The 25,765-nt window shown below is 34.3% G+C and overlaps 1 protein-coding gene across 4 annotated transcripts in view; it reads right to left on the reverse strand.

Moving 5' to 3' along the window:
- RALGAPA1 (Ral GTPase activating protein catalytic subunit alpha 1) overlaps positions 1-25,765 on the reverse strand; it is a gene marked incomplete at both ends in the record, with an annotated part of 113,683 nt that overhangs the window by 18,950 nt on the left and 68,968 nt on the right. For all 4 annotated transcript variants that reach the window (XM_079536710.1, XM_079536709.1, XM_079536708.1 and 1 more), the window contains 6 exons: positions 10,091-10,218; positions 11,523-11,681; positions 19,484-19,639; positions 20,376-20,499; positions 21,026-21,097; positions 22,585-23,449. In XM_079536710.1, the coding sequence (XP_079392836.1) occupies positions 10,091-10,218; positions 11,523-11,681; positions 19,484-19,639; positions 20,376-20,499; positions 21,026-21,097; positions 22,585-23,449 (1,504 nt within the window). The remainder of the gene's footprint in view (positions 1-10,090; positions 10,219-11,522; positions 11,682-19,483; positions 19,640-20,375; positions 20,500-21,025; positions 21,098-22,584; positions 23,450-25,765) is intronic.

Consider the following 25,765-nt stretch of genomic DNA (forward strand, 5'->3'; position numbering starts at 1 on the left):
GTTCATGCATGTAAAAATACAAAAGCAAAACTGGCTCTGCTTCAAGTACTTCATGAATGCTGAAGTCCACTGTTCTCATATACTCAAAAGTTTAGATTTCTATCTTAAGTACCTCTGCATATATAGATTTATTAGTTGATGAGATAAATAGTTATGAAAACGCCTTTCAGAAAGACTTTGCCGAAAACTGCAAAAATTGAAGATATAAAATGATATTAAACATTGTCCAGTAAAAAGACTACAGATATAGACATAAATTAATTTGCAATTCCACACTACATAGTAACAGGGACAATTCTCAAAAGAGAAATTCCGTCTTTAATTCCAATCTACACTTGAATAATCATTAGAACTACCTAGAAAACATTTTATCTTCACTGTGGGCTGCCGCAGTGGATACAAGATAATCTACTTGTAAGCCTCTTTATATGGTAGCAAAGTCTGCAATTTTTAGAACTAGAAGACCGGCAAAGGCATTCAAATGATGAAAACAAAAACGAATTTTCAGTTACTTCCCTCTTCCTTTATTTTGAATAGCAATTAGTAAATCAGCCCTTTCTCCCTCCTCCCTAGTGCTGTCAAGCTGTTGAGAGCAGTTTGCAACACTACAATGGTACTATTGTGAATGCAGTCTGGGCTTCCTTCCCACAGAGAGTTAAATGGGCAGTTCCTGCTGCCCATGATTGGTGTCCAGTGAAACAATACTTAAGAGCCAGGTTTTATCAGTTCAACGCCAAAGGAGTGAAGCCAGGGAACCCAAGCCTTCATATCATGCTGAACCATATGCCAACCCTGCTGGCCCCAATAGTTTATCACTAAGAATCAGGAACCATCATGTCCCCTGTGAAATTTCAGTTCACATACCTTCTGTGAAATGTAAGGCTTTGCTGAAAACTGACCTTTTTCCACAATTGGCACGAACAGATGGATGGTAACTATGGTTTGGCAAGCAGAAATTAAAAGATTTTCTAATACCCTTCACTCTTCTATGTTCAGAAGAAGCAGCATTCTGAAGGAAATAGATACATTTGTGACCCAAAGATCTATTCAGGTGCAGCTAATCAGCAATTACACTATTTTTTCTAACATCTAGAAAGTATATTGTGATTACTTTGATTGGCTGGGCCATGATTAGGACTCATGTTCTTTGGACTACCATATGGTAATTCCAATTACTGTAATACTAACTTTTAATCCTTGCTTTATGCTGGTTTATTACATTGTTTGTTTGTTTTTTTTTTTTCCTACTAAATCTGTGGCACATCCAGAATACATTATATACACATATCCTTTATTTTATTTTATTTTGTAATTTTGACTTCTTTAGTTAGAGAATATAGTCACATGAAGTTTATTCCAGCTAGGTATTTTCACATATTTACGGGTATTATATAAAACCCTTTACTCAATAAAAGACAACAGACTTGTTGGAGACTTTTTAGAGAGCAAAGACAACTAATGAACTTGTTTCTATTTTCTCCTTGTTTTTTGTTTGGTACATATCATTATCTTCTCCCTCTGTTGGCACTGGAACTATGCCCCACCTGTCATGATTATCATATATAGAATGATGTAGGAACAGTTTGTCACTATCTTATTCAGCTCACCCTAAAATTCTATCTCACAGACACTAGTATTTGTCAGTTTTGCTTGTTACCAATAATCTCCCACATTTCCCACCAATTTAAACAAGAGAATACAGCTTTCAGAGTTTTAGCATACAAAACTTTCAAGCAATTTCTCCGTTATTAGGGCTGAATTCATGACCAGTAAAGGATTACATCAACAAACAGTGCTCTTTTTAGCAAAATAAAAGCAAGGTTTAAATAGTGTTGTTGTTGTTGTTAATTCTTTACTTTAAATCCTAGAAATATCAGAAATAAAATGTTTACTATTTCCTCCTTTTATTCTCAGACATCTGAGAGCTATCAAAGGAATCTATATGAATTTTAACACCTTAAGAGGGCAAGAGTCTTAACATTTTAACAATAGGCTTTTGTTATCCAAAATGTTTAATTAATTAATAAGGTTAAGTAGGTATTAACAAAAAAAACTGTCATTTTGTGTTATGTACAAAGCAATTACTCTGCATATGATTGAACTAGTTTATTTTTTCGATTCCAGTTTAAGGAATATGCATTCTTTTTCCTTTTTTTTTTTTTTTTTCCTTTTTTTTTTTTTAAGAGGGATATGCAAGACCTCTAAAATGCATTTTACGACGAAAGAGTGTTTGTTCTACTAATCTTCCATTTACAATATACCCCAAACTTCCAACCTGAAAAAGACACATTAACAAAGAACTTCCCTCCTTCAAGCCATCTGTACTGACAGATCTAAATTCAGAAATTCTAGCAGGCTGAGAAAGCACTTCACTGCCTTTCACGGTAGCCCACCAACATCCTTTCATTCTAAATCATAATGCCACCCAAATAAGCCTACTCACATTTTATACATAAATGAAGACTTTCTTTTTTTTTTTTTTTTTTTAAACAGAAAACAGTACATCTTCCCTGTCCCTTCAGGCTAAATTCAATTAATGAAAGAATGTAGATGTAAAAAGCCCTATATTTTTTCTGAACAATACAAAAATACCTGAGTCTCCCTCAAACTGTCTCCCCATCAACAGAACATCTTTACAATTATTAGCAGAACACTGTGTTAGCAGGATGAATCAGTTTTGTATTATTTTATATTTTGCTCTTTGCTCTTCTACTACTTTCAAGAGAGTCTCATGCACTCATTTGGGAAGAATAAATAATAAAGATGCTACTAACTCAAAACCAAATTATGATATCTTGATGTGATGACAACAACAGTATTTACCCTTAAACCCAGGTGCTTGAGCTATAGCTCTTAACAGGCACTGCTAGTGTCCTGGCTAGGTTCTGTCAACAGCCCAAGAGGAGAAAGAGAAAAGAGCTACCGGGGTACAGAAGGCAAGTTCTGTGGGACCAGAAGCAGTAAAATTACTAAAGAAAATATGTTTACCTGAACAGATACAAATCCAGAACTGCTGTTAGAGAAAAGCATACCATGTTTTGCAAAAAAAAAAAAAAAAAAAAAAAAAAAAATCAGTGTCTACGCATGAAAATACACTACACTGTAACACAGAAGCAGAGCCCTCAAGCTTTCAGTTTCTATTCACTGCTAGTATTAGAGATGCATTATTCAGAAGAAAAGGAGCAATGGAGAAAACCAACTGAAATGATGTGTGTGTCTACATGAAAATGCAGAAGAAACAGCAGCTCTGTACACACATCTACAAGAATCACTCCAGCAGTTATTTCAAGTGTCTGTATGATAAAAACTAAGGCAAGAGTTTAAAAACCTATCACAAATGTTGGTTCAATCAGTTGTCTCTAGTGGCTAAAATCAAAGGCATTTAAAGTGATGCTTTGGAATTATTCATAGCAAAACAGAACTATTCTTTCAACAGGTAACTAATAAATGACAGCTGAAAACAGGCTTGCACTACCCCTGAGGTCCAATTGTTACTCGGAACACTATTGCTCCCTGGTGTTGCATTTTAAGTCTAATTGCACGATCAAGCCAATAAATTGGACTCAGGGGACAAAAACCACTACAAAAGTACCTACTCTGACAAAACCAGAGGTTGCAAGAAAATGCACTTCAAATAGAAGAGAGGCAAGACAAGATGAACGAAGGAGAGGTATCAAAGCTTGAAAGACAGTCATTAACACTGACAGATTACCGTAATTCTGGCTGTCAAGGTGATCGATTTAAGCAGCATATGTCAATCAATACTTGCCTCATTTACTGTGGAACATTAGATATATAGTCAGGTAAGGTACTCCTATGATAGGATTCAAACAATACTTAATGAACATAAATAACTTATGCTTTGGAATCTTCACTGGTTTTTTATTTGGTCCTTTTTTGATGGAGAAAACTTCAATGTGATTTTATTACCCATACAAAAGTTACTTTGTGTGGCTCTCATTACATTGCCATTATGTATACAATTCCTTTATGGGAGATATTCAAACTGCACCAATTTTCAGTACAGCATACTACAGCACTAATCCTGAATATGAACATTCTTAAACACATCATTTACTTATGGACTGCTCATTTTGCCTTTGTTCATTAATTGTTTGCCATTTTGAGTACTTTCACTATCCATGGTTTACAAGAAACCAAATCCTGCAGATATTTCTGGGATTTTTCTTACAACAGTTTCTTCTTGTTCAAATATGCTTGTGGCATCAAAGGAACAAATGTTAATTAAATGCATTACTTCAGGGAAAAAAAAACCACAAAGATGGTATAAAAAATTACTATCATTACGTATCTACAAATTGTCACACACACACATGCATGACTCTACATAGAGATGAACTTTCCTCTTTTATTTTGCAAAGAGAAACTGTCATCCTATTCCTTGAAACTTAAATAACTGAACAGTCTACAAAAACAATCTGATATTTACAGATATCTGGGAAACCCTCAGTTGTTCTTGTTTTACTGTTGTATGCATGCCTTTAATTAATGACATTTTGAATTAAGAAGATCAAAAGAATTGTCAGCAGAACTAGGACTTGGGAAAATTGAAAAACAGAGCATGTCAAAGTAAAAGGAATATATATGATAATAATGATAATAATTTTCTTTACCTTGTGATTCTTGTTTAAACTTGAAAAAAATGTTCACTGCTAAACAGTGAAATGGATTCTAGAAATAACTCTATTTTCTCCTGGAAGAGACAGCAAGGGTCATATGACGAACTCATGCATGGCTCTTATTTGAACTTACATCAAACAAGGCTTCAATAGTATGACTCGGGGTGGGATAAATATTCACCAAAATCCTGAAATGTTCAATTATTCGTTGTAAAGCATATAAAGTAATATCTACAAAGTATACAAAAACACTGGCCAAAGTAAGTGCCTTCTAGTTTCTAATATCTAAGTTTCTGTATTAGTAAGAAACTTCCAAAATCTTCACAAATCCTACACAAAACCATGTCAGTCAAATATATGCTTAATTAAATGAGGCCAGACAATGTGAAACATGCACTTTGCTAACTGTAAGTAATTAGTAATTAGACTTTTTTTTTTTTTTTTTTAAATATAAATGGTGTCTGAAATTCTATCTTGTGGCTAACAATTATCAAGCACACATAACAAATAAATATGCTTCTGTTTCAAATAAAACCCTTTTTTGGGGCATCTGAGTACTTCACATCAAGCAAGAAAGCTCCTTCTGTACTATGAGTTTTTAACACAGAAGAAACTTTTAAGAACCCCCTCAAACATACTATTTTATTTGTAAAGTAGTGATTGCCTTGTCAGATATTATATGAAGTCAATATTTTTAATCTCTGGAAGACAACTCCCTAAGAAGGCTAGCTGCAATACATCAAATACCAACTCTTTAGGAATACAATGTCAAAAAAGATGAGAGGATGTAAATTTTCCAATTTTGATAACAAAAAAATACTTAAATCCTTTCAATTATGATTTGTTTTACAATATTCTGTAGACTGAATAATTAAAGCAGCATTATAATTTTGGTATTTAAGTTCGCCATTAAATAAGGAAAAAAAAATCAAAATAATTGATGAATTCTTTGCATTAGGTAAAATACACGGCAGATTATTAATAAAGAAGTGAAAATTATGGTATGATCATTGTGGGTAAAATTATCTATATTCCAGATTTGTAAAAGTTCAACAAATTTTAGGTTTAAAAGATACTAAATAGGATTTCTTAATGTGTGCTGTTAAGTAGCATCCTTATGGGGAGGAATATTGCAAAAGAAAGAAAGCATTATGGTGCCTGAGCTGCAGACAAATCTCACTCCAGATACTTTGGAATACTTGTTAGCACTCCAAAATTTGTGTACAGTGTGTAACACAGTAAGAGAGTAGATTTTTCAGATTTCACTCCTATGAAGTTTCAGTATTTTTCCTGATCTGTTGTATGATAAACACAATTTTAACTACTTGGATCACTGGACAATTCCACATAAAAAACATTATCTCTGTGTACACTTTGCCATCTGACTGACTTCAGGAAGTTCAAGTACATGTCTAAATATTTTATATATACATGATACGTACGTCTCAAAATATTTCATTTTGATCAATTTCCTACACTGTAACTTCTAAATTCAGAATTTAACAACATGCTTTGATATTGAAGCCATTAATAAAAACAATCCTATCAGAAATTTTCACAGAAATCAGTAGATAAAAAATATTCTATTATCCCCTAAATGATGGGCTTCTTATTCTACATGATAGTGAGAGTGGTTTTTCTCAACATCCAGTACCATTACTACACCTGCAGTTATAAATCTTAGCAGTATTTCCAGCATGCATGCCGTTGGTGTGTATTCATGAGATATGCATGCATTACCTAATGTAATGAGAAGAAACACACAGAAGAAAAGGGGTACTGCTGTTTCATTAGCATGACAGTGCAAGTATTTTGAGCGTATCATCTGTTACATGTGTGCATACATGCTGCCTATTGGTGAAGGAGTTAAACAAAAGTAAGGTCACTGAAGGACAACGAGGGACTGAAGAACTCTTGAAGGAAAAACTAAAGCAAATCCCACAAATTAACAAGAAGCTCAATCCGTAACAGCAATTCTCTCTTCATGCCGCAACAGCAATGAAAACGGCAAGCATCAAAGTCAAAGCAAGACATCTGCCATGCCTGTGCGATGGCTGTTAATATACTAAGTAAATTTTAAATCTTAAAATACTACCATGCTGACACATTATTACAGTATTCTGAGCACAGAATAAAAACAGAGCAGATGAAACCTTTAAAAATCATCAACAAAATCAAATCTTTTAAGCTATTTAAGTTTGCTACCAGAAGTGTCAAAATAACATCAGAAACAGGAAGGTTAATGACTGAGTACATCAGCGTCAGGGAGTTACTTCAGATCACACATTCTCAAAGTTGGGGCAGACTATAAAAAGGAGATGAGGAGAATTTCCTGTATCCATGCAACCATTATTATACTATTCACACGTGCTACCCATTGCCACATCATGATTAACAGACTAGAGCAATAAAGGAAAAGCTGCAATCAGATTACATGAAGAGGAATGAATATCTCTGCTGATTACAAATGACAGCTGATTTTTTTTTTTTTTCAGTCAGGTGCACATTTAGAAAATGCACCAACTCAAAGGACAGATAAAGCTTCCTTGGAAGTAGCAGAGCCCATTTCAATGCTACTTTCTCACATGCTTTCAAATCAACACACAACTAGCTTAATCAAGAGTTTACCGTGACCCATTTTCATTACAAAGATCTACAACACAATGTAAATATTCCTCAAGTACACATAAGCACAGATCTACATATCAACTCTACACAGAGTCAGAAAATTTCCACCAAATATTCTACAGCACAGTGAAATTAACTACAGCCTTGCAGGATTAGAGATAACCATACTAGTTTTGAAATTCCCTGTTTATGATGGCCTTTACTATGTTAGTAAAAGGAGAGTCAATGCACAAGTGCAGGATTTGAATTCTTAATGTATTCAACAGAAGTCTCAAGTATTCTTGTTCCCCTAAGACCCACATTAAATTGAATTTCATCACAGTTGCTACAAAATTAACTGCACAGGTCCAATATATTAGACACTCATAGACAAAAATTAATTTCAAACAGATCAGATAGGAAGTCTTGTTCACTGACACCATTATGCTCCTGGACATGTGGGAGGCCTTGATTATCAGCTTCAGTTTTTGAGACGGATTTCTGTTTTTGGTGTGCTTCTGAAAAATGTCTTTTCTGTTCCTATTTCCCTCCCCTCTTCAGAAATATTGTTTACACCACTCTAAGTCCTCTTTTTATTTGTTCAGTAAGTTCTGTCTTCCACAAGAGTCATCAAGCCTAGAGAGGTCTACACAAATGCCATTTAACCACAGATCATAAAATCCTCCTGTCCCCACGCCCTTCAGTTTACAACAAACTTGAAAGCTAGGAGAGCCATAGCTAAAATATGCCAGAGGAAAAGAGTGGGGGACACCAAGGACAATTCTCAACATCTTCGATTCCCTTCTATTGCAAAAACAAACTGGATTCAATTTTCAAATATTCCTAGCTAGGAGATCATGTCTGTGTTATGGAAAACTCCTACTTATCCTTGCCATTCTTATCTGAGCGAAATTCATTCTAGACCTCAAATATGATAATAGGTTGAACACCTAAAGCACTGAAATGACATATTTCTTCAAGAGTTTTTAATCCTTAGAGAAGGTGGCAAATTTTTGAAGTTTATTTATCTATTTATTTTCTGTTGCCTATTGAATTAATTGAGTCCACTCAGGCCAAAGAAGTTTGTAGAATTTTTTTTTCAAATCTCACTCCAAACCAACAGCTTTTAAAGAAGACCTCATGCCTCACATTAATTTTTGAAGTACTATGCAAAGCACTGAGTACAATACTCCAAATCAGGTAGAAAAACAATTCTAATGACTACTTATTAACAAATCCACTCTTTAAAATCAGTGCCCAATCAACCAATGCTTAGTTAACAAAGCATTGGTTAACGAAGTCAACAAAGCCTACCAAGTAATAATATCTAATATTATAGCTAGTTAATTCTTTTCACAGTTACCACGCTGAACATATTAAGGAGCACAAACTCACCAACCAATACTATCTAATACCAAATACAGTTATCACAATAACCATGTTAAGGGGCACATATAAACAGTTTTATAGAAGCAATGTCATAAATGACATGCAATGAATTGATAAAAGTATATTTAAAAAAGTACTGAGAATCAAATTGTAAGTGAACATACGGTAAAAACAGCTCTTAGGACCTGGCCAATTCCTGGATACTGAGATGGCAAGCTATGTCTGAGGAATTTATAAAAACTTGTACATTCTATACAGAATTCTATACAAAATAGGGTATATTTTTTTTGTGGGTATATTTTTCAGCACTGAAAGTTTGCTATTTCAAAGTAAATTTTTTTCCAATTGCTCATCACTATATATCAATATAATGCTATAAGCCATCACTTTTCATGGTATAATGATGATAATACATTTTAAATTCTTTGATTAAGCTACTTGAGTAATGACGAAAAGATCGGACCTTTCTGAGCATAGAAATACCATGAATCAACATCTGTCATCTACAGAAATGGCACAAACGTCATTTACTGTTATCACACCAAACACCATCCATCACTCATCTTTAAATCCACTTCATCATATCCAAAGGGAGAACAAATCCAAAACTCCATGAGTACTAACAGCCTTAAAAAATAGTATTCTAACAGTATATCACATGAAAAATACAAATATATACAGCTTGGGTAGAAATTAGGCACAGAATCTATTTGGATCAAAATTCAAATTTATCTTTCAATTTATGAAAACAAAAAATAGTACATTCTTGCTGACATAAGTAACAGGTATAGAACAGAACAGAACTCAGTCCTAAGAAGGGGAGAAGCAGAAGAGATTGACTTACCTTACGTTTTTTAATTTCTGATTGGTAAATCTGTTCTCCTTAGAGAAGCCCTTTCAAAACACTACAATTTCAGTTACAACCAAAAAATGAGATAGCCTTTTCTGACATCTTCACAATGACACTAACTTTGACAACGTTATATTCTGAGCTAAACAACAAAATCTCTAGGAGAAAAATGAACTAATTACACATTTTGAAGGAAAGCAGCATTGGAACTAGAAAATACAGATAAGTAATTTTAATACTGGGGAAATACTTACTATCTTTAAGTAGAAAAAGATTAGGAACACCAGGACTTTGTTGCTTTAGGAAGGCTAAAACCACTAACTGGTCATGATAATAATTAAGACAAAGTGATAAGAACTTACACCATGTTATAAAATATCAGAAAGAAATGACTTTTTAGGGCTGAATCTATTATTTGCTTATTTAAAAAAGCTGGTCTTTTTCAGTGCTTTGCTATGCTTTTTATGGCAATGACACCGCAATAAATTGAAAACAATATCCTTAAATCTGACAAAAATAAAAGAGGACATAAAATGTGAAGATCATAGCAGTAGAACTGCAGGGAAACGTATATGCCTTGGGAACCACATGTGTGAAAGGATACAAGTTTTGGTATAAAGGGATTAACGATTTCAACGCACGGCTTGCATTTATAGCTGTTGCACGAACCATAATAGGAAGAATTTTTCCATTCACAATAGCACCATCAAAGAGTGGACCAAAAAATGGGACCTGAATAAAAAATTAAGAAATTCAACATAAAGCAAGATGTAAGCTATAACAATTACCAATCAACAGTAACAATAGAGTGCCCAAGGGTATAATTTTTTTCTCCTCATTCTTAGATAATCAGACCAGTTATTGTGCTCCATGACAGACCTTTTCTCTTAAGGAAATATACAGCCACATAACTGCTTGATATCCTTGGTAACAGATAAAGTATTTGAAGAAAATTAAGCAACCATTTTAATACTATATCTCATCAAAGCTTATTTTCAAAATTTGCTGCCAAAAATCCAAAGAATAGTTATGCATATGATGTTTATGAGGTTGCAAGGCCAGATGACAATACTGTAGGCAGTCTTCTTTTTCCTTTTTAACATTCAAGCCCTTTACTATTCCCCGTAATATAACATGCTGTACTTAAGCTAGTAAAGAAAACAATACACTTATTAATTCAAATACAAGTAACCTTGTGATAATAAGACCATATACTGGGTATCATTTCATACCTATAATCAGAGGTAGTTATCACATGGATGAATTCCTATGTCCCTATTCTGTTATATCTCAATTAATTTTAGCACTTTTAAGAAAGTGCTTCAATATATGAAGCACAGAAACTTACGGTGAGTGACATCATATAGAGAAATTTTGCAGTACAAACATTCATGATGACTTTTACTCGGTCGGCGTTCACTATCTTAAACCACTGACAGCCCAGACATTTGATGAACAGAAATTAGAAAGGATATATGTTCATATGCCTAGGAGTCGAATGGTCTTTGCTTGGCTGAATTTATTTTCAAGTTCCTATGCTGAGTCCAGGAGAAGATGAAAATTGGCTTTGAGAAAGAAGAAAGGGGAATATGAAATGGATGGAAAAGCTCGAGCAGGCTATGATTTAATGGCCACAATCACATATAATTTGATACGGAAAATTTCAAAGATTATCTTAGAATTTAAATAATTAAGCAGAACATTGCAGCTTTCTTTGCAGTTTACAATGCCAGCAGATTTGCTTGATAGAATCATGCCTCTGCAGGTTCAAGTTACTTGTTTTGCTATGCACTGTTCTAATTGAGTTCTCCCATTTCCTCCTACCACACAGCAATTGTCAAAGCTGAAGACAGATCACCTTGTTGAATCAGTTTATTACACCAAAACCCTGCATACAAAATAGAACTTAGTTCATGAACTTCGAACATAAGGAAGAATATACGTTCTCTCTGCCCTGTGCGTATGCTCGATCAATTTTCACTGTTCCCTGGGTATAAAGCACATGAAGGAAACACATAACCAGCCACCTGCCTTACCTCAGGCTTCTTCATGATCTGGATACTAAACATATGGTTTTTCATGGGATAGATAACAATAAGAACATCACCAAATTCTGTTGGAATTATTCCTCTTCTATAATCTCGAGTATGCTCTGACCAAACAATGTGTACTTCATCGTTTCCTAAATGTCTCAGCTGGAAAAGCAGAAATAAAAGAGCATCAGTTTAAATATCTTCTGTATCCATACAGCTATACTAAATGTTCTTATTTCAATAGGAAAAAAAAAACAACCACGAAAAAGAACGAAAGAGGAATAAAATAAATTACACTACAGTTCTCTCGTGTTTTCAGTTACAGTATTGGTTTTTGCTATGGATTTTTATACATTTCTGCCAATTACTATTTAAATTAACAATAGAGACTAAAGAAAGCTAAAATTTTGTTGATTTTATCTCAAGAATGCCAAGTAATTCAACTGGATTTGCCAAAACGGTTTCAAGACTGCCATCATTGACAGGCAGTAAATTAACTACTAAATTCCATATGAATTTTAAAAAGAGAGAGACAAACATCTGTTTAAAAGGCATCAATCTGAGCAGTCTTTTAACCTCATCATTCTAGCCAAATTCTAAACTGTCCACCACAATTTTTTCCTCCTTGTGCATCACCAGATACAGCTGACAATTCTCTTTACCCACAGTTTTCAGTTTGTTTGCACGGCTTTGGCCAAACAATCAATTGCCTTGATGTTATTCAAAGGACAGCACTGTGAATGGCTCTTAACAAGTAACATGCTGATATAAATCTGAGCACTTCCAAGTTGTTGTTTTGTATAAAAAGTCAACAACTTTCTGTTTTCATTTTTTTTACAATATAACTGCATTTTAAATAAAAGGAAAACATACACAGTCATCAGAGAAATATCATTCCAAATATTTGCTTGTTTCTCTTATAGTCTCCTGGAACACTATTTTTGTCTTACCTGAAGGCCATAAGTTGAAGGCCATTATATTGGTCATAAGTAGCAGTCTTTACCAAAAAAAAATCAAAAAAGAAAAAAAACCCATGCTTCTGTTCTTCTCTACTGGCTTTGCACTGTAGCAGACTGAAAACTGATACATTATTATTACAATAAAAGCTTTTTCTTCAGTTTCAGACTGGGCAAAGATGTGATCATCAGTGGCATCAGTGCCATGCCTCCTGTGATGCTCAATAAACCATTTGTTTTACCTGGATCAGATCATACATATATGTAAAGAACCATGAGTGTAATTTCTTTTAAGAGAGCTATTTTTGCCTCTTTTGTAGATGTCTGTTACTTTGAACTGCACTTAGATGTTATTGTGCCAACCATAAACCTAGACCAAGAGAAGACTTGGTTACAACAGCATTCAGGATGTTGAGTTTTATTTGACTAGATGAGAAAAAAAAAAAACAGGCAGCAACCTGAACTACTGATATGGAACACAAGAACATCAGCTGCAGAAATTTTGGATGACATGTTTACAATGACACATTGTAAAAGACAACTAACTGTGGAACTCTTAGGAGGGCCTAAATATCTTCGAAGTTCCAAAGTGAAGTGACAGTCAAACAATGCATCAAAATATGACAATGACAGAAGGGCATGTGGAACTGCCAGGCCCACACTCAGAAGCAGGTGAAAAGTTAGGAAGGATGAGACAGACTTATCAAAGAGAAATTAAGAGGCTCAGATAGAAAATCCTGTGAAATATGAAACAACAGTGTGATCCTAGATTGGGGTATGCTCAGTCACCTGGTACACCATTAATGTGTACAACACCCATCACTGACACACTCATCACTGCTCAGTACCATTCTTAATTTCAGCAATATTGACCTATTAATTAGAAGATGACTTTACTTATCATCTTCGGACTCAGAGACAATAAACTTGCACTGTTACATTTCAAATAATGGATAGAGACAAACTACATGCCAAATAAACAGCTTTAAAACCCTAAACATATTGAGTTTAGATAGTACAGTTTCTGGCTGTCCCTGAGTTTCATTTATCAAAGGTTGCCCCTGCGTATTTGTAACTAGAATTTAGAGCTAATCAGATATGACAACAATTCTTGCATTTCTGGGATAGCTGCTGAGATGGAGCATCACTACTGATGAATACTTGCAAATCAGAATGGCATAGATTCTGGAGAGTGATAAAGCATGATAAAAGTCTATTGTGCAGTTATTTCACAAAGACTACTGATAAAGAGCACATAATTTAGGACGCCAAGCGTACTGAAGCGATCAGTGATTTTTCTTTCCATTTTGGAAATTTGCTTTATTACTCCCATAGAAGTGTGAGAATACACTCCAGGCTAAAAACACTAACTTATTCAGAAGAAAAGAACAATGAATTGGATGATTTCACTGAGTGCCAAGTTTTGTCAGCTGTCCTTCATCTCATGAGTACTCCCAAAAATGATTTGACAAAGACTTATTTTAAGTGCAGAATGGCATCTCTGTGACACACAATGCATCGTGTCAAACTTAGATGGTTCAAGTAGGCAAATGATGGTATTAACTGTGTGTGCTAGTTTATAACAAAATGTACTCAAAATCAAAATTATGATCAATGCTTTGTGCTCATCGTAGGAGGAAGAAGAGCAACAAAAGAGTATGCAACTTTAAAAGATTGGGTGTTGCTTATTTTATCTTTATGCTTGGAGAAAAATTAAATCTTGGATAAGTAATTATATTCACTTTACAAGAGCAGATCAAAGAGTTCTGATCTTAAAAGAGTTCTTTACTGCTTCTTTCACATGACCTCATCATGGTCAGTAAGCAATGCTAACGAGAAAGTTGGAATGGTTATAACTTGACTGATGAACACACTTGATTCATGGAAGAGATCCAACACCTAGAATTGTCTCAAAAAGCTTTTGATGGTCTGTTAGCTTTTGCATGAACTTTTTAGAAAGAAGAATTTCAATTTTTCTTCTTTTTTCAGTTCCCTCTGCAATGATCCTGAAACTGAGCGCTACCCCACCACCAAGCTCTCCTGCAAGCACAACAAACATTAGAAGAATTCACCATACACTGTATTTATTACACCACAGAAGGGTCAGAGTCTGACCTCTTTCAATTTCAATCTGAATTCCTCAAGTCTGAATTGGAAGCATCACAGAAATCAGCGCTCTGTATACAAGTGGCACAAAGGCTCTGAGTTATAACCATTTCTGTGCATTGAATCCACAGGAGAGACAGCAACATAGTCAAGAAGAAAGTGTGGTTCCATGTTATCTAGCAGAATCGGATGTGGTATGTACAGAATACACAGGTAATAAGACTGAAATCGGTGTCAGTGGTTATTCAAAACTCTCCACCAGCAGTTGTGTTAGCCATTGTATCTTCAAAATAATTTCCTGACCTTGTTTTCCTAACTTTAGAGCAGTCGAGTGCAAATATTTACTAGAGATTTGAAGAACAGCAGTAATACAAATAGTAAAATTTGCTAAAACTGTGTTACACTTCAATTAACTGGTAATACACTGTATCTGAAACACCTGGAACTGTAGTTATATACCAATATTCTAAAATACTAAATATTGTATAACTTCACATATAACTCTAGATAGTTTATTGTTGAAGCATAAGGCAGTACACAAATCAGAAATAGGAACATGCAAATAAATGGTAAAAAGGCAAATATCTTTTACAGTAGCATTCTTAAAGGATGCATCAAGCCAAGAGAATGGAAAGTTGAGCAAACAATATAGCAGTTTAGGATACAGCTTTTAGCTGTGGGTGTGAAGAAGGAAAGGCTACATTGCAAGAAATGTTACATGAAAAAAAGGAACAGAGCAATAAGCACCAAATGAATGTAAGAATTCAGAAAAGTGGATCAAATTAAAGATGATTTCCGGCTATGGGAGTAAGTGACAGGCACAATGGTCATGTTATCCATGGTGATCCACAAAGGTGGCAATGAGAAATAGATTAAGAGCTCTGTTTTACCAATTTTAAACCTAAGCTGACGGGAAGACAGCCTGAGGAAATGTCAGAGATGAGCAGATTTTTTTTTTAAGCTTGCTTTGAAACTCTACTCCATTAAAATAAATATATAAAAATGACCAACTGCAAGGTTACCTGAAATTTCAAATTTAACTCAAAATACTTTAAAATATTCTTACTCTATAGCCATCATCATGTGTCAGCTCTCTTAATACATTTATGTTAACTGAATACAAAAGAAACGTGAAATAAATATAACCAGGAGGGATGATCAAATCTAATTTTGATACATTAGTGTCATATGCTGTACATGTTACAATAGCAGCCAGACTTAATACTAAGCTGCAGGCTATACTGAAATTTCCAAATGGCAGATTGTTCTAAGTGATACCAAGTATAATTGAAGTAATAAACGATAGTAAAAGCAAAGCACACTGTCAGGAAGAATTTAAGTATTTACTTTTTAAAATTAAATGAGTTAGGTTTGGAAAGGCAAGACAAGTGAAATAATGCAGGGCTCAATTTACAAAAAATTCCTTTTATTTATCTGTTGCATTAACCCTTGAACTCTTGCCAAAATTACTGTAATTTCTAATATTCACTTACCTAACGGAGGGAGAAAAAAGGCTATTATATTTCCTTCTGATACAGCAACATCCCCAAATTTGCTGCTTCTTCAAAAATTCAAGTGTTCATTATGAAAAGAACAGAAGAAGCAGAAACATCTGAAGTACTGGCATACTGAAGCTAGTTCTGCCCACTGAATGTAGGAAGCACTTCTTTATAGTATATATAGCCTCTGGTTTAATTTTTCACAAAACTTTCAGAACTATGGCATTGTGGTTTTTGTTGTTGTGTTTTTAGTTTTTTTTAAATGGCATGTGTACTTAATTGTAACTCAAAAAATATTGTACTAATAATTTACATCTATAAACATTCAACTCCCTGATACATCTTGATACAGAATAAAAAACTAGCTACAAATGCTGAGAGTTATAATTCTTTTAGGATAACATCAAAGATAAACTAGAATCATGTAAAACAGCCAAGGCCCAAAACGAATCAGTACTCCAATTTTTGATAACATTACTATTGCTTATTCATGCATCTTGTGCATAATTTCACCTACAATGCCTCCACTCCTCCATCTGGCTAAAGAAGGAGGAGCCAAATAGTGATACGGTAGAGGCAGAAATATGAGCTTTTTCACTCCATAAACTGAGTCTTCACAGCTTCATTAAACTCTGACATTTTCTTTGTAAGCTTGTCCTTGTAAGGCTGTTCAATTTAAATGCTTTTTAATCTAACTCTTAATTCTAAAAGAAACAAATTGGGTTATATTATTGGTATTAAATCTTTAATTCAGTATTTTTAAATTTAGTGCATGCTTTAGATACGCATTTCAATGTTAAGTTCCTTTATATATTCACATTTTCATTTGTGCTTCCCAAATTCATGCCATTTCTTGTTCTCGTTCATGTCTTCAGTAACAAATGCTTCAGAGGTACTCAAGATATTTAAAAGTCTTATTTACTACTCTGTAAGATGGATGGAAAATAAGTTTAACGTTGGGTTGGCCTCTGAAACAGCAGAATCTTGATTTTGTAGTAGCTGGACAGGCAGGAAGAAGTTTTGTTTTAATTTAATTTGACCTCCATTTATAAAATGGACCTATCATGCACCTCTAGGCACATTTACAGTATAAAAACAGCAGCAGTTCTAAGCCAAGTACTGGAAGTTTGCTTGTTTTTCTCTTTGAATGAAATAGATAAAGAAAGTACGTGAAAGATTTGCAGAGAAACTCAAAACTCAAGTTTCTTTTGAGGTCACGAACAGTACTGTGCTCAGCACAATTACAAAATGAAATCCATTCTACTGAGTGTGATCTTGCAGAGGACATAAAATATATTTTTTTCTGACCCATCCACAGTGTAAGCAGCACAAGTAGTTTCAGAACCACTAAAAGACTTAAGCACTAAGCTTGCTTTCCTACTCATGACTCCTGATCCAACTTGATGATTCTTCCCAAGATTCGAATTAGATGATTTTCTCTAATTTGGGATAATATTTATTACATCTTCTTGATGTCTAATGCTTCTTTCCATACAGTCTTTACCTTACAAGAAGGACTCAGCACTAACAGTCTCTCTTACTCCTTTACTTAGGCTATTTTCACTGAACATACATGAAATTAATACTTTCCAACTTGTCTCTGTTAAATTTGATTGAGATGGATTGAAATGGAGATATTAGAGAAGGGAGGAGAGATGTAAAGACAGGCTCACAAGCCATCACTCATTGGGAAACTGTTTAAATAAATAGAGAACAAATGTAGAGGAGGAACAGGAAAGAAAGCCACAGAGAATAAAGGAGCTTGGTAACAGCCCATCAGCAGTACACTACAAATACAATTCCAACCTTCTGATATATATTCCACTGACATATCCATACAGACCTCAAATATTCCTAATTACTAAAAAGAGAGATTGTGAAAGAGAATAGAAATGGGCCTGGGGCAAATTGGAGCTGTTAAAAAGTCCAGTTGACACCACTTTCACAAGTTAAATCACAGAAGGCCTGGACAAGCACCGAACCTTCTGTGGTAGAACAGCTATATGCAGATTCAGAGTGCTCCTGGAAACAGACATGAGATCTTTCCTGTGTGTTCTGCTGAAGCCTACAGCATTTGAAAATTATTTGAGAAAAATTAATTTTCATTGTGATCAATCTTTCTCCTTTCCAACACTTTGTAATCCTCTAATTCAAACATTACATGCAACGTTTGTAAACATAATTATAAGCTGTGTTGCACAAAATCAAATTTCTTTTAAAACATACAGAAGCCAGTTAACATAACAGCATACGTTGTAGCAATATATACTGCTTTAAATTAGAACAAAAGCAGCAACCTTATTTTAAAGTTAGTCATATTATCTATTAAACCACTCTTATAAATCACTAACAATCTATTACTCTGGCTATACTTAATGAAATAAAGAACAGGAAGGACCCAGCACTACAGGCACACAAAAAGAAATATCTTTAATTAAAAAACAAACAAACAAAAACCAACTGCCTAAAATGCAGCAGTGAGAAGTTAGAACCCACAGTTAGTCTATAATAACAAGAACAACAATTATATTTTTTTCTTCAAGTTGAACACAAGGAACAAAAAGTCATTAATAACTGAAGTTTGCCAGAGGCATGGCTATTACTCTCTTTACTGACTGTCTGTTGTCTAATTTAATTACAAGTATTAAACTCCACGCTGAGGTCAACCAGCTTCAGTTCCTTCAATATTACACTTCAACCAGTGCTCATTAACGTGTCTACTGAATGGATTAGCACATCTGAAGATGTATGTATGTAGGACAGGGGACAATCTAATGATAGCCAATTGTTCATTTATAACAGGACACATGTTCGAGGAGGTAACTTATTCACACTAATATGGAATTTATTAAATTCTAAAGAAAAAATACCAATACAGAATATCATTCTTTTCTTAGCATGGCAACAAGAGATTCTATCACTCTTGAACGTTCGTGTCTGCTCCAAAACAAAACACCACATATATGATAAGCATGGTCAAATTAATATTTTAAACTTTTTAAGGGGAAAATTAGTTTAATAGACAGCGTGTGACCCTTCAATAAATAAAAAGTCATTTTTGAAAGTACTCACCATATATTTATCGATTGGCATTCAAAGACTCAAATATAAAAAAAAAACAATTTTATGCACTCTTTTCGTCAACACAAACACTTATTTTCCTTCATTTTTCACCAGTATTCATATGATCTCACCAGTATTTGCAATAATCTCAAAATTCACCATTTTGACAGATAGTTTACATGGCTTAATCTCCTTCTGTAAAATACCCACTATCAGCAAGTAAATGTATCATGTTTTATGATTTATTTCTTAAGACAAAACTACTGAATTTTCATTTAGAATGATCTTTGCTTCCCTAGTTTTATTACTGCAAGGAAATCTTTTAATCAGAAACACGTACCTTTTTTGTTAGAGAGTCATCTGAATCAGAAGGCATTCTTGTTGACACATGGAACATTACTTCTACTGTTGAGGTAGCAAAATATGGAGTAGTCAATCCAGTGCTTTTGTTTTTTTGCAGTCCTCCCATAAAACCACAGTGGTTTGTGAGATTTACCTAAAAATAAAGTCCAGGAGACATTAGGGGGAAAAAAAAAAAGATCGGGTGATAAATACAAACTTCATATACAACTTTTTTGTTTTAAATCCACTTTCAACTGAATTTTAAAAATTGATGGCCGCTTTTCATAGCCAGCCAGAAGCAGGAGTGATTCCTGTATTTCAGTGAGACAGAGCTGTGTCTTAGGAAGTTAATCTTTTGCAGACAGAAACAAAGGACACGAGAAAGGGAAATCTTTTTAGCAATATCAGAATACTGACTGAAGAGTTGAAGTGCTGTAGAGATGATGGGGTATATGACAGCATTTCTGACTGCAGGAACAGACATGTTAAGAGAGTGGAGTGGTTGTGAACATACACATATCTGCAGTGGAAGGGAGCTAGAAGAGAACATGAGTAAAGATGCATTCTCATATTTTTAGGATTCACAAATTTGAACAAAACTAAAACTTCAGTGAACTTCATACCTTACAGGCCCACAGGGCAATCAAAATAACTCCCCATTAGTCCATGAAGTACAGAATTGCGTATTAATGAATAATCCCTGCCTGCATGAACTTTTCTAAATTGGAAGAACTTAGAATTAAATATCTAGTACTGCTAATGAAATTAGAATTCTTCTCAGCATCCTATTAGAGAAACAGTACTTGTAAGTAATTTAAAGAGCCAAAGAACTGTAGGAATATATCTTTTTCTCTGTAAAAAAATTTAGAATTAAAAAATTGAATAAATACCTCCCAACCAAGGCCAGCTACAAAATCCTCATAGGCTTGACTTCCCCCAGTATTAGTAAGAATGGAGTGTTTATCTTCTTGTCCCTCAGCAACATAAAACACTGCAATCTTGTGGGTCTCTCGGCTGTAAAAAATGGAGTGGTCACCACATAACAGTGCCTTTGCTAATATGAAACCAAAATACGCAAACACTACACAGAGAGCATGGGTTTTTAAATTTCAAACAAGCCTGTGGAAGTAAAGTACAGCTATACAACTTTTTAATTCTATGCTACAACTCCACCTACAATTCCATGCCTTCAAATACAAACGGTGTCGGAAAACAGCTAAACTAAAACAGTAGACAATTACATATTGATGTTTTCAAACTATCCCATGTTATACATATCCAGGTGTTAGTAAATTCAAGTTATTTTGAAATTTGTTCTATTTCATAATATTTGACTGTAGATATTTGTAGATTTTCACTCTACAAGTAACATTAACATAACTTCAGTGTAACAATAACTACAACATACTGCAATATATAAAAAAAAGTTTAAAAAATTATTTTTAACATCAGCTCAATTCTCCCATCTAATGCAAATTACAGCCATTTAAATACAAGCACATAAAACAAATAAGGTAGGGTAGCGATTAGAAGAATTTACCACTGTCTTGAGTCCAAATTTCTGAGCTCTCGAAGTAACTTCTCATTTTTCTTCAGGAGATGAAAGCTCCTTCTAAATAGAAAAATTTGTAACTTTATTACTTGTTCAGTTATGAAACATCAGAACAGTAAAAGAACTGAACAAGAACATTGCCAAGTCCAAGTAAAAACAGCCAACAAATGCTTTTGCCTTTTCAACTATCCTTTCTTACATAAAATGATTAAGGTACCTTAAAAAAAAAATCTAAGCCATTTTTAATTCCAGGAAATCTTCTATATCCATTATAATCTTGAAAGCAAACTTTCTTTCTTTATGTCTTCTTCATTCAACCTACTGGATACAGCAGTAATCAATCTGCTCCTGCAGAAGAATGGGCAGAATGTCTTTTGACACCTATGCAATCTGCACATTTTATTAGCCCAAAACATTTGCGCTTAGTGACAAAAGACACTCCTGCAGTCCACTGTTTTAGGGAGTTGGTGTGTTAAATACTGAGCTTTTGCTCTTCTGAATTACTGAAGAGAACAGAATATAGCTCAGAAGCCACCCAGCCAGCTGTAACAATTTAAAGAAAAAACAAAACAATGTTACAGTGAGGAAGGCACTTCTAAAAATAAAAAAAAGCACTTTAATATTCCCTATAAAACACAGTGGAATGAATTTAAGAGCAGTGGTGTTCAAAAACAGCCTGCCTTGAGGAGTTAAAGGTCATAATACCAAAATTTTTGAAGTAAAAAAAAATTTGATTCCAGTAGTAACTCGGTGAACTAAGTTACAGAATATCCATTTTCCTTCCAAGTAAGAGAATATTTCAGTGTCTGCAATACAGAATCTGACAGATATGGCAAAAGAGTGTTTCAGATTCTTAAATTCTAGGATGCTAATATTTTACATATCTACATCTATGTGCACATATATCCAAATACAGCTAAACACAAATCATAATGATAACATAAGCAGAGACATTTAAGTTCATAACCAAAAGTGGCTTGTCTCCTGTTCTAAACAATACCTCAACATTGCCAATGTGAAAATAAATAGTAGAAGACACTTTTCTAGTTAGCTAACAAGGAAGCTGCATGCAAGCATGCTCTTAGCAGGCAAAGCAGCAGGACACCATCCAGCAACACAATAGCTGAGAATGTGACACTTTGAAAGACTCATTCTGGCATAGAAATGGAACAATTTTTGCAAGAACATACACGGGAAGCAAAGAAAGTAAAAATATGCCATGTCTATCCATGGTAGTACACCTTAGCTGATGAAAGGATTATTAGAAAAGATACAACTCCTTCAAATCTCCCTCCAACACTAAGAATGAAAGTAGCAATAAAGGCAATAGGCTTCTCCTTTACGTCTCCCTAAATGACAGGCTGAAATGCACAAGAATACTGCCACTTTCTTTTAGCTGCAAGTTGCAAAATCCCTCTGCTTTTGTTGACTGGCCAAGAATATTTTTGGCTGAACCTACTCTATGAACAACTATTATTACACAGTATGAGCAGCGCAATTCTTTCAAAAAGAGTTCATAAAAATGCGGTTTCATCTTTTCTTTTTACCTTTTATCCCAAGAATTCATTCCCAGTATACTGAGAAGTAGTCTGCAGTAGTAAAATGCTGACTGGGGCTTTTGCGATGTTGGCTCATCCTGCTCCATAGCCCTCATATTTAAATCACTGAAATGTTTTTCAACAAACTCTCTTTCTTCTGTGTGCTGTTTCAGAATTGCATTGATGACGTCATTCTCCTGCTTCTCTGAGATGCAGACTGGTTGGGGAGCAGGAATGTTGAGTGAGACTCCAGTTCTCTGTAAGCATTCAGGGCTTGTAACACCTAAATACTGCAAGAGCTCATCAAGGGCATCTTCTTCATCCCTAATTGTATCCCATGTTGGTACAGTGTCTCTGAATTTCTTTTTTACTTGGAGTGTAATTCCATCCCTTGCAGATATATCTTCCACATGCTCAAAAGAAGAAAGAGGATCTTCAGTTTTCTCTTGTTGAGATAATGAAAGGGCAAAAGATGTTTGTTGTGAAGATGCACATAAGGATGACGGTCCATACAAAATGGCTGAGTCCCATGAGTATTTGCCAGACAGATCACGCACTATAATTCTGACATTTGAATTAGCAGATGCAAGTCCAGCAGACAGTCCTCCCCCAGGCATGTCATCTTCTGCTTGGATTTGTATGCAAGACACCAAGGAAGTATTGTTTAACACAAAGAATTGAAGGTTTGGATTCTCAAAAAGTTCCGGAGAAAGTTCAGGACTTTCACTGTATGGATTGTCATTATTTTCACACACTTGACTAGTTAGCATAGCAGGTCCTCCACTCATAGGATAGTGGCCTAAGTGGTTGACTAGATGTGTGATCACAGTACGAGCAGCAACAGAAATTAATCCTTGTTGCATGTGAGTTTTCACTGTGAGAGAAAGAACATAGGTTTTCAAGTAAGAGTTAAGGAAACAACACTGAGGTTTGGTTTTTTGACCTCTTCCTTCTTGGGAGTTTAAAAGAAAGGATAAGCAATGCAAACAGCATGGTAATATTAGGAAAATATGTTTTTTGATAAACATTGATTTGATATATAACTAGCATGAAAAGTCTTTACACAATTAAAGAAGCATCTTAATTATTTTACAGCCTGCCATACTTCCTTATCATATGTTGGTAATCAGCATTGTCCTAAAATAAACAGTAGCATTCTTTAGTCTAGTGAAAATAAATCTTAAATTACTAATGAAGTAGAGATCATAATTATGTTGAAGGAAGATAATTTCAAATTGCAATTTATTTATTTATTTATTTTAATGATTTCTACACACCATTAACCCCATACAAAGCAAAGGAACATAGATGGACAAAATCTCTAATTCATCTTAATTTCTCTGGGGAGCATATAGGTGCAGATTAGGTTGACAATAACAATAGATAATTTTAAAGTACCACAGCAAAGGCTACCTATACTGAACATAACAACATTAGCAATGTTTAAAAAAAAAAAAAAAAAAGATACAACTCACACCCTAATTGAATTTTTAAAAGTTTCTCCAAGTTTTTCCAGTTGGAAAGAGAAGTTAAAAGTGCCCATCTTATATTTATCCTGTGAAATTTACTGGTATATCTCTAAGGCTTTGCCACTTATATTATCTCTTGAATACCTTCCACTTGTATACAACACTATTTAAATTTTTGTAATGCATAATGATTGCCATGACAGTTAGTTTCTGAAGTACTGGATGTATTTAGTATCTGCAGAAGTAAACAAATTTCCTTTTATATTTCTCCCAAGGTTTGGGTAAAGCACGTAAGGAACACTTGGATTCCTGGCTCTTCCATACCTTTTAGGGAGCACTAGATTTGAACTGCAAAACGCAAAACATCTCAGTCTGTTAACTGGTAAAATCAACTTAATTTATATTCTGTTCCAAAACTCAGAAAAACTTAAATATTTTGATGAGTTAAGGTCTTGGAAACTGATAAAAACAAATTTGATAATATGTGTGGATTTTTCTATTTTTTTAATTTTTTTTAGATTATCCACAGCCTTCTTGTGGTTTAAAAATTAATAAACAAAAATATTCAGTGAAGCTGAATTAAATGCTCAGATACTGATAGCATACAAGGAAATTAAGTTATAGTGCCATCTGCTGAAACATAAGAAGGAATTGTAAGCAAATGTATACGAGACAAAGAGAAATTAAGTTAGATGCTTGGAGAATAATTTACTAACGCAGTACTAGCCAGCACCTGGAGATGAAGATGCAGGCTCATCTTAGTCAGCAGATTTATGCCAAATGTTTACAGCTCAGTAATGTACAGATATGTAAGAAAATACTTTTCTCAGGTTCCTAGGAGCAGATGCGAGCTTCCCATCTAGGTGAAGTCTCACACTGAGTAGGTTAATTGCATTCAGTGTATTCCTAATGAAACAACCAAAGAAATGAGGGATTCCATAGTTTGTAAGATATCACTATTACTGCTTTCTGGCAAATCCTAAAAATCTCAAACCATACAATGATTGCTTTGTGTCTGTATTACTAAAGATACTCCCTTATGAGCTTCACGACATACAGAAAGGAAAGGTGACAAAATGATACAAAGAACGATACTACCACAGTGATTCTGTAAAAATTTTATTCTTGAATTTAAATTAAAAAAAAAAAAAGGAATATAAATCTATAAAAGCCTCTTCTAAAAATCAGTACAGTACTTCTCACTTCTCAGTTTTAAATCAAATTTGTAACATAAAGGACACATTTTAGCATTTTGATCATAGAAGCACACCTCCTCAAACAGGAACAACTGGACATTCTACCAGGATTCTTAAAATGCATATCCAAACCACATACTGTGTTTCTGCAGGGCATATCAAAATATGCAATAATGCAACCATCAGAACTTTACCACAAATTCTACAAACTAAATTGCACCATTACACATTACTGGCTTCTTTGCCAATATGTATTACTGACTGAACACATCTCTGCTCTCTTCACAATGGTACAGTCTCTCACTTGGGCAATGCAATTTGTATGTGTACATGATCACTTGGTAATTTGCTAGAAGCATGTTATATTGGCTATTTTTCTCAGTTCCTGAAATTACCTCTTTTGTGAGAAGAATGGAGGTCTATCACCACTAATTTGTATCAGTGCCAGGAATGGATGATTCCTGAATTTCCTTAGGATGTGTTGTTAACTCTTTACTTCAACTTTGGCTGAACAGCTTCTAAACA

Source organism: Tetrao urogallus (assembly GCF_951394365.1).
Source record: "Tetrao urogallus genome assembly, chromosome: 6".
NCBI lineage: Eukaryota > Metazoa > Chordata > Aves > Galliformes > Phasianidae > Tetrao > Tetrao urogallus.